We start from the raw sequence: 10905 nt of genomic DNA, 5'->3' as shown, positions 1-10905 counted from the left end.
CGAGTATACTTATTTCAAATATAATTGTTTATTTTGAAAATGGCGGAAGTCACTTTTCGAGAGAAATAAGTTGAAGTAGCCTACGGTCACAAAAATTGTAAAAAGAATAAGACATGTGTGTGTGGGGTGAAGAACTAATAGAGTTACTGAGACATTCTCTATAAATGAGAGACTTGCACTAATGCAAGCGAAGCAGCATATTGCAACTTTTCTAATTTTGTAATTTTGTTTTATAGAATCTCTACCATCGTATGTGCCACTTAGCTGAATGGCCCTGTATGTAGAATAACTAGCATACATTTCAGTGAGTGTGAATGAGAACTACGAGTATAATGAGGATTCGGAAAAATGTTGGAATAATTCTTTTCGGTTCCTGCTGTGGTGCACCAGTGCTTAAAAATGGAAACATCCGCAGTCTGACCATGATTGTCCGAGAAACGCCATCACGATGAAGTGATCGTTACAACACACTGTAAAAATATTGTAACTGTAAAATTAAGTGAATACGTTGCGCGTGTGGGAGAAGTATGTTTGTGCACCGTAGACAAGTTGCGTTCTTGATGCAAGTAAGTGGACTACTCAAAGGAAGCAACAATTTCACTGCCGAAAGACTATCGAGCATTATCGAAGCCGTTTCATTCCCAAAACACTGACAGAACAATCGTGTTTCCTTTGACAGGGACGAGAGACGTTCGAGCAACGCGTAGCACGTTCGAATAACGTTTAAATTAAGCAAGTGACTAAACAAATCGTATCATACTGGTTTATCTGTGTATACGTTCTCATGTATCATTGACGATGAGTCGGTCGCGACGGATTAGGGTCGAGATTCTGCACTGATTCGCGCAGAACGCTTTATTTCATGTACAATACTCATGTATAAATTTCAAGTAAAGTAGTGAATGAAATCAAACGAGCTTTCTTTGAATTGCGTAGCTCTCAGACTCCATGATTGAGGAATTCAACGCGGGTCCATTGTCGATGGCAGTTCTGCTCATCATTAACCCTTAACTGGTATACTGTCAATATTTCAATCAATCAATATTTTTTAACTTCTTTAGAACATTCGAATTATTTACTCTTAAATAATATGCTGACGAGTATCTGAAACAAAATACAAAATTTTAGGAAGGTCCTAGAATGATACATATTATAATCTTACTAATCACTATACCACTTAAGGGTTAAATTAAACGTGAGTCTACAGTTGCTGTACTGTTTTTAGACGTTATGTAATTGAATAAAAATGGTCCTCGTCATTTGACACTAATTTTACGGGTCCCGACAGAATTACGGGTTCTAATATTTTTAATTTACGATTGTTGAGATTGTAAAGATATGCATCCACGAGGAATTATTCAAAAATTTATTCCGTAAGCCTAGTGTTAAATACGATATACTAATTACTAATTAAATTTGTCGAGTCATGTCGCGCAAACTTGATTGCATAGACTGGTATAAAATCAAAGAAACATTATTAAATGTCTTGGGGATTCATTTGTTTACTGCTCTTCAGAAACGTCTTCACGTTGAAGAAAAAGGGAAGGATTTTTCGGGAATAATAAATTATGATACAAATAAAAATATTTACCGAGCAAACCGGTTAATATTTTGAAAACAGACCATCAACTACCAACTTGCTGAAAATTAAAAAAGAACACTTGAATGCATCAGAATTCAAAAATTCTGTTTTCAATCCGTTTCATTCCAATCTCATTGAAATATCGCAAGTATCCCCATTGTGTCCGATTCCTCAATCACAATAACTTTGTAATTTAAGCACATATCCGTTGAACACGCACACAATGTTCAGATACTAATGAAACAATCATGATCGAACAGAGAGCTCTCTGAGGAGGCTCGCGATTCACACAAATTGTCACACTTATTAACTGCGTACAGCTTAACATTTTAGGACGCTGCTCTACAGTGGGAGAACGATAGCTCATTGTTAGTCTCTTCTCTGAACAGTGCATGCGTGTAGGAGCGTGTAACTATAACAGCGCTGTCCATTAATGGGGCACCTGACCCACTTATGCCCCCTCTCCATACCGTATTCTGTGTGTATAGAACATGAACAGGTAGCACTGTTTCTACGGAAACAGAGGAGGAGAAATAATAGAGTGAAACAGAGGAGTCAACGGTGACAGTGCGAGGGAAGAGCTCTAACTAATTATGAATATCTCTATTTGTGTTTACATAAACTCTTATGTTTACTTGCTGAAGTAGTTGATATCGACATTGATTTCTGCTGAGCTAATAATGTTTAGTACGCTGTACGACTTCATATCGAGATGCCGGGAGAATTTTCCAATCGTGAATACGCTGATATGCATTTTATTTATGGTTTTTGTAATGAAAGTGCCCGAGCTGCTGTAAGGGAATATCAGCGGAGAAGAAATCAGTAATACGATAAAGTCAATATTTCTTAGATGCCAATCCTGTATTCGTAATAACGGACGTCATTTTGAAATGTTAACTCGTTAATAAAACATTTAAGAGCATACGTTCATATAACATTTTTTCTTATTTTTGCGTGTAGAACACGCTGGCAAAGTTTGGCCGAAAAAATCTGGAACACCCTGTATATCTCGGATTTAGCTAAACAGAAATATTGACTGGTTGTTGTCTTGTTCGATTCAACAGAATAATTTGAACGTGAAAACAAATAGAGGAGAAGCTATTGTTCTATCGGTTATTTTGCTACACGAATGAACAACCCAATTGTTACTGGTTTTTAGCCACAAGTTCATTCGGATTCATCGGGTGCAGTCACAAAGCCGCCGTACAATAACACCGCACTCCAACCAGGTAAATGAATTCATGGTCGAAACATTTTTGCTATCGCCGATATAAATTCATCGTTCTAATTCAGAGCAGCAACCAGCGGTCGTGACGTCATCCTGCCAAAGGAAAATTGCATTGAAAGTTTGTCCGTGTTATAACTGCCGATGAGATTGATACGATTTATCGTTCGTATTGGCACGGAATAATTTTTTGTTATTTTTCTGGATTGTGTGTGTGTGTGTGTGTGTGTGTGTGAACCATACACTGCTGAAATACAACAGGGTTCCACGTGTGCTCTGATTATATTATTGAACTGAGACCGTCTAATGAAAGAACAGCCGCGATAAACAATTATAACTACACTGTTTTTAGTATGATTTTATGTGAAAGCATTTATGAAGTTAGAAATACTGTTATTTACATTGTTTCCAACCTACCGAAATTATTTAGGAAAGAAATTAATTTCCATTTAATTTTATTAATTTTATTATGCATGCAAAAGCTGCAGTCCAATTATTACATACTCTGAAGAATGTTACTTCACGTTTTCAATATTTTTACGTGTTTGTTTGAAAATACTGTGTTTATGCATACATTTTAGTGGCAAAAATGGAATGAGAAACATAATACATATTCGTTTGCTTAAATTGTCTGTTCTTCGACAAGTATAGTGATAGGTGATTACGTCGCGTCGTAAAAAATCGGCCCTCTTTCATTTGATCTACAGTTTTCAGGTCTTTTCACGGAATGTCTCCGTCGCGCCATCTTTTTCTGTCACCGAGTTGCCAGCAAAACACGTCTCTCTTTTCCCTTCATGTTTGTATTTACCTCCTCATTTTTCTTCGGTTGACATTTAGTTCGACAGTTGCTCTCGCGTCTTTCTTGTTGCGTTTTAAAGGGGAGAATAAAAAACGGGTAAAAGAACGGCTGAGTGACAGTATGTTGCAACGTTCAGTCGCGTTCAATGAAGCCGTCCAGATCAAAACGTGAAGTTTAGCCACCTTCACGACGTCCAATGCAATCCTTCAGAACTTGTCATTTCTCATCTGCGGCGATAGCTATACCGCCCTTAGTGAAAACTATTTATGTAACGCTAAACCTATACCACGAGGTGTCAAATGACCCATTTTAGATTTTTTATTTGACAATTATTATGAATATTTGTAATATATGATATATTATATATTTAATAAATGATATATAATATGTAATATATTTTATTTATAATACATATATAAAATATTATGAATATTTTTATACTTCAAGTATAAATGAATCTGTGCTCATCCAATTTCATCCAATTTCTTAGTGACTCTAGTAACAGGATATTCAAGAAATTTATAACTTCTCTCTGATAATATTTTTGAGTGGTAAAAATTGCAATTTTTCAAGATTTTCGGCCTTTTTACCATTTTTGATCGTTTATAACACGTGAACCGATTAACCAATTTCAATGAAATTTTCAGAATGTATATATAATTTATACGAGTTGACCAAACACATCTTCTAAATTTTCGTTATTGGCCCAGTTAAAAAAGTTGTAAAAATACATTTTTACTATTGTTTTTCACAATTCCGACCAAATGCACTTTCTCAACATATTTTTTAGACGTCATTTACTAAACTAATTCTTCTAGCCTTACAGAGAAATTCAAGTAGTTTGGTCCAATCATAAAAAAGATATTCTGATTTAAAGTGTGTGTGATCAGTTTTGCTCCTAACTGTATATTTATAAGCTCAATACAGTGAGGAGAAAAATTAAACCAATTGCAATTGTTTCAAAACTTCTTTTTCACGAAAACATCATTCGACGTACGATTAAAAAAAAATTAATTCGTTTTATAACTTGTGGTACACACGAATATTGATGCGAGTCACTGTGCGTTACATACTGCTCCGTCAGAATCCTCGAAATTGGATGCCCCAATTTTGGTGACCTCGTGGTACTACTTAAGGGATCCGTGCAGGTTATTTGCACGAGAAAATCTGCTGTCACTTTCTATTAGACGGTAGACAAAACAGTAAGAAGCGAGTGTATACGAAGTGATAGAGTACTCGCAGAGAGGCGAAACTCTGGCCTTTTTCCGAAGCCAATTATGTGCATATCAGCGTGCACCTGTCGCTAAGTAGTGCAACCGTGAATTTGGCCTCTGAAGGGAATCTGAAACATAATGGTTAAATTTACACGTTCGTTATAAGCGTTTGGTATGGCGACAGATTTCGTAGTTATAATTAAACAGCGGATCTTTATGCATTTATAACAAAAATGAGTAGGCATAATTTAAAACAGTGAAAACATTAGAAGAATTTAAAAATTCTGTTATATTATTTTCAACCTTTTATCTAGATTGAAAAAGAAGATTGAAGAAGATTGACAATTTGTTATAATTATGCCAAAACATTTTTATTTTGAAGAAGTTCTACTATATTAAAAAAAAAAAGATAATGACTTCATTAAACTTTTTTGAACAGTTATGACGAGTTTCAAAAAAGTAATAATTAGACAAAACGGATTTGATGCATTTATGACAAAAATGAGTGTAATTTAAAACAGTCGAAACATCAGAAGAATTTTCTAATAATTATAATTTTCTTAATTTTACTAAGAATACATAAACATTCTGTTCAGTACAACCTATGTAGCCCCTTATGAAATATGGGAAAACACATTGTCACCGGAAAGTTATAAATTCTCCAGATAACTTGCTGTAAATTAGCCCGGGCAATTTTTTCTCCGCTGTCGCTTCACGACTCCTACTACCAGAATATCGATGCCCCTACTGCCATTGTACTGATTTCTCCACTACTAATGTACTGTTTCCCCCGCTAGCAGTGTACCGGTTCCCCCACTACCAATTTACTGTTTCTCCCACTACCAGTATACTGTTTTCTCCACAACCAGTGTACCAGTTCCCCCACTACCAGTTTACTGTTTCTCCCACTACCAGTGTACTGGTTCCCCTACTACCAGAATACTAGTTCCCCTACTATCAGAGTACTGTTTCTCCCACTACCAGTGTACTGGTTCCCCCAACATCGATGTACTGTTTCGAGGATAGATCGAGCCGGAGTCCGCCGTAGGCGCGCTCTGATTGGTCCCCATTTTTCATTAATACGTTCATAACAGAGAAGTGGAGATCATTTTTACAATTAAAAAAAATTATGCAATATACCTAGATAAATATGTAAAGTGTTTTACTATTTTATCCAGTAATATAGGAAGGTGTGCAATTTCTGGTAGAATCGAAAAGAGAATATTCGTTTTGTAGAAAAACTTGTCGAAAATCGACCACAACGCCAAACCCAGAGAGGGGATTGTCCCCATGAGTTTACGTAGGAAATGGGCCGTCACCTAAATAATACGATCTAAGGACAGTTCTGTTGTTCCCCGAACGTTAAGCGGCACATATCGGATCTTGTTGACTCGCGATAGTGTGGGTGAAATGGTTCCGGCGAAGTCCTGGTTTTCCCTGAGCAGTGACGGGGCTTTGTGTTTAAGGTTTTCATCGAAGCGGAAATGCTTGTTACGTGTATTCAACTGTAGTGATATTATTTTGCTGTTTTCCTACGTCTTGTGTGAAGGTAAACAAAGTAATTATTTAGTTCGGCGGGGCTATCCTAAATTATTTCATTTATTTTTGTTCAATGATGAGCTATCTCATTTCATTTATCGTCTGGGGAGCTTTAGTTTACGCAAAATGAACATTTTCTGCATCAATTACAAGCGACAGGAGCCAAATAAATATTTTTACTTATTATTTACTTACTTATTTTGTATTGACATACAGGGTGAGGAATGAATTTTAGATGTAAATAAATAAAAAGGAGTTTTGTTCAATAACTAATTAAAATTAAACAAGGTAAATACGGTTACAGGTGAATTACATCTATTTGTGCAACAAAAAGTTTGACAATATCATGCAAGAAGAAATAATTGTTATGTTTCAAAATTTTATTCAATTGTTTATTAAATAATTATTACTAGTCTTGTGTCAACAAAATAGTTTCGTGATTAAATAGTAAAGAATATACCATTATAGAGTGGCATAAATAAATATTTGAACCTATAATAACAAAGACCGTGTGAAAAATGAAAGTTGAGTCTTTTATGGAATAATCGATATAATAAGCGAATAAATAATATCAACAAATGAGTGGATCTAGTAAAAATAATAGAAAATTTAAAAATGGAATAATCGTCACGACGAAACTCGAAATGGTGGGTAAAAATGTTACTGCTATGCAGCCGGTAGCATTCATTTTAATTGTTAATTTTTTTCTAAACAAATTAGTTAAAACAGCTCAAACGAGAACGGTGACGTGCTTGTCCTAACAAGTGTTACAATCTCTCAGAAGCTCATTAAAAAGTTCTGCGTAAACTTGGATTGCACTGAAATTAAATTCTACCTTTTGTAAAATTCGCACGTATTGCATAACAATATATTCTGTACCAGCTGAAAAATATGTTTTTTCTTTTGTTTCCAGAATGGCCACTTGTATGAATTTCGGTGCGTTAATTGCAACGTTAGTATGTAACTTGAATAATTGCGAACAGTATCTAGTAAAAAATATTGAGTGTGTTTATTTACGAGTTCAATTTGCTTTTTTAAGTACATACATAAGTGAAAGAGTGCCAGATAAACATCTCAAGACTAGAATTATATATTTCAATCTCACATTTCAAATGTGAATTTAAAAAATTTGTTGTCGGTATAGATGGCACAATACGCTTATTTTTAGTTTAACACTAAACCTACCACGAGGGGTCAAATGACCCAATTGTTAGATTTTTTATTTGACAATTATTGAAATTGTAAAGGTGTTTTCATGGCAATTATTGAATATATTTATTGACTCCAGTGTATATTATAGTAAAAATCGCACAAAATATAAATAAATTGTAGTATAGTTTATTTTTCCCCTTAGGGTTACAAATCCTTTTCACAAACCTTCCTTAACCTAATTAATATCTCTAACTTATGAAAATATAAATAAATTTAATCTTGTTATTTTTATAATACTATACACATCAGTCACGTTTGATGGTCCATAGGTTTAGTGTTAGATATGATCATTTTTACGTATAAAAGTTTATAATTAAAGATTCATTAACATAGACTCATATTGAGTGTTGGAGCAGTGTCGCCAGATTAATACTTGTCTCCCACTCTACCGCCACGGCCCAGTCACGTGACTAATAAGCAGGGAGAGAGAGTAACTGTATTCCCCTCAATTTCTCTGATCTGGCGACTCTAGGTTGTAGTTGTTACGGGTCTGGACGTTGGTTAACAATTTAATAATCATATTATTTAATAATAGAATTTAATAATAATTAAAATAATACTAATGGAAGATTTCAGTATGAATAATGTTGTTTTGAGATAGAAATGACGAACACGTTGTCCGTTGAATGCAGTTGCCATCTTAACAAGATCCATAGAACTAACAATGGCGATATTATAATAATTAAATTAATAACAATAATGGTAATAACAATAACAGAAATATAATGATCGTACGTTGGAGTTTCGAGATGTAGGATGTATGTAACATGCATCTACATATATGTATTTTGTTGTATAATTTGTATAATTCGTTTACTTGTAATTGTATAAAAAAAGAAGTTGTATAATTCGCAACGTTTTCTCATCATTCTTGTGATAACACATTTCAATGCAATTCGAGAATTTTATTATTGCTGTTAATTTATTATATTGGATGAATTGATTAAAACCGTAAAATAAAAGGTACCGAAACAATGCGTAAAAAACATATTATGAATAATAAAAATATAATTGAAATTTTATTGCGAACAAAACGCGACACGAGAGTTTTACATTAAGATTGATAAAATATTTTAGCAGATCGACAACTACAATTTCTATTGTTACATAACTTGATGGAAACGCAATAATTCATATAAAAATACGAGTTTACGTGGACAGTAGTTTTATGTTGCACTAATTCCAGATTCGAGACATAATTGAAAACGTGTGCGTGTAAAGAATACATATTTAACGTTGTTTTGAATAACTTAGCAGGGAATTTCACCGCGAAATAACGTTAACGATCTCATTATATTCCGCAGCAAGCACCCGTTTAAAACATTTACCTGAAAGAGATGAAGTTTGTTAATGATCTGAATAACACAATTTGTCGATGCAGCCGAGTGAAAAATGGAAATGCCACGTCCACTAAACCATGTGATTCATCTACGTTCTCGCGGTATATTGTTCTTGTAAATTACAATGTGAGAACGTCGTGGTTGAGAAGTAGGTGGCGCGTACACCTCAGGAAGATCAAAATTACATCTTGTAGTAAGATGGGATGGCAATATAAATTTCTCATACAGGATAAAGGTTGAAAGCATCAGAATTATTACGTCAGAGCCTTTAGCAAGATAGTTCACTAGAGCGTTAACAAGTTAATATTACTGTGAAACACGTTGACAAATTCATAATAAACATCGTGAAGTTTACAATATTTCACAATTGCATTTACAATATAAACTCCTTTGTCTTTCTCAATTCTTCTTCCTTTGTTTCTTAAGTATTCAGTTCCATAAGTAGAGATTTTAGTGCACTTCAATTTATTTTGTTTTTATTTTCGTTACTGATTTTTTCATTACTTTCCACTTTATTTTATCTATAATACTCTATTATCTATAATAAGTTTGTTTCTCATCGTAGTTGCAATTGCACACCGCAGTATTAGGGACATTCCTAGTGATTTTTGTGTCGCAGTAATGAGCTCCTTCTTCACTTTGATGTACGTAATGCTGAGGGCTTCATTATTTTCGCCAATGCAACTTAAAACAATATAAACAATGCACAAACATGTGATCAACAGTCTTTTAATCATTGAGATAGAAGACAAATGGTCTTATTTTTATCTTTTACAAAGAATAGTTTTTCAAATCCTGAGATTACTGAAATATGAAAAAGATCGGCAATTTTGTTTGCCTCGCCAACGAGAATACATTCTTATTGAATCGTTCAAATTTATTCAAGGCAAAATATTTATTTTTACGTATTTTAATCTGATTCGGAAAAAGTACCACAGTGAAACGTACAGCCGCAGTAATAGGTACATTTCGTACCTTTGTACGTTTGTCAATTAAAATGGAAAGCTAAAATTCAGATATTTATTCATAGATTTATTCAATAACATATATTCCATCCTGTTCTATTACTTTTTGCCATTTTTGAGGTAACTTCTCGTGTCATTGCATAAACACCTTAATTTTATCTTCGATTCTTAATTTGAAAACGCTGCGAACTTTCTTTCGAACCCAATATTATAGAATGCAGTAAAGCATTATTAGACCGCAGACATTTATGCGACTTACATTTTCATAGTCGGACATTGAGAGCCTCGGATACAGCAGAATTTTATCGTGTGTATTGATAGATTCGGCAGGTTATCGAAGATGTGAAAGAATAAAAATCCACGGGAACGTTTATTCCTGTTCGAAAATCATGATGTGGTATAATCGCATAAAGATTCACGGTCTATTACACCCGCAGTATTGCGCGGCCATACACGTACGATTCGTTCGAGAAAGATCGATCCCGGCGATGCTTTCAGATGAAATGGTGCTTCACGTGGGTTCAATGCGTGCACACGAGTAAAAAAGGATGAATGTGTCCGGAGGGTTGAGCTAATTTCATGGAAATCGAAAGCAGCAGCAAATCGCGCACTTAAGGGTTAAATTCCTTGCGTTGAAAGTCAACTTTTGCTTTCTGCTAGGTTACTTTTCGATCCATTCACGGGCCCACGTAACGCGATCAGCTAGCTTTGCTAGTTGAATAGAAGATTCGTTTATTCAGGCCACCCTGATAGCATTCACCCTGCACCGGCGAGAAAACGCGCACGATCTCATCCCCAACCGAACAGGTGCGCTACCAAAGTGATTCGTGCTTTTTTTATACGCAGCGCAAGCTTCGTTATTCTCGTTAAAAGTTATGGAACGGCTTTCGCGACACTTCTCGCTACGTTTTCCGACACAATCGTCGTAACTTTCGACACGGACGCGAGCTAACTGAATGACTGCTAGCAAGTAAGTTATTCGAAACTGTAATAAGATTAATTATTCTCAGCTCCCAGTGAACGTTCATT

At 34.7% G+C, this 10905-nt stretch overlaps 1 protein-coding gene across 1 annotated transcript in view; it reads left to right on the top strand.

Moving 5' to 3' along the window:
• Nucleotides 1-7441, top strand: part of LOC143215610 (opioid-binding protein/cell adhesion molecule homolog) — a 553686-nt gene extending 546245 nt beyond the window's left edge. The window contains exon 7 of the mRNA XM_076437894.1: nt 7273-7441. Within this exon, the coding sequence (XP_076294009.1) occupies nt 7273-7289 (17 nt within the window). The 3' untranslated portion in view covers nt 7290-7441. The remainder of the gene's footprint in view (nt 1-7272) is intronic.
• The last annotated feature ends 3464 nt before the right edge of the window (nt 7442-10905 follow it).

This window comes from Lasioglossum baleicum, chromosome 14 (genome assembly GCF_051020765.1).
Source record: "Lasioglossum baleicum chromosome 14, iyLasBale1, whole genome shotgun sequence".
Lineage (NCBI taxonomy): Eukaryota > Metazoa > Arthropoda > Insecta > Hymenoptera > Halictidae > Lasioglossum > Lasioglossum baleicum.
The sequence above is the reverse complement of the archived record's forward strand: the minus strand, read 5'-3'. Positions and strand labels throughout refer to the sequence as shown.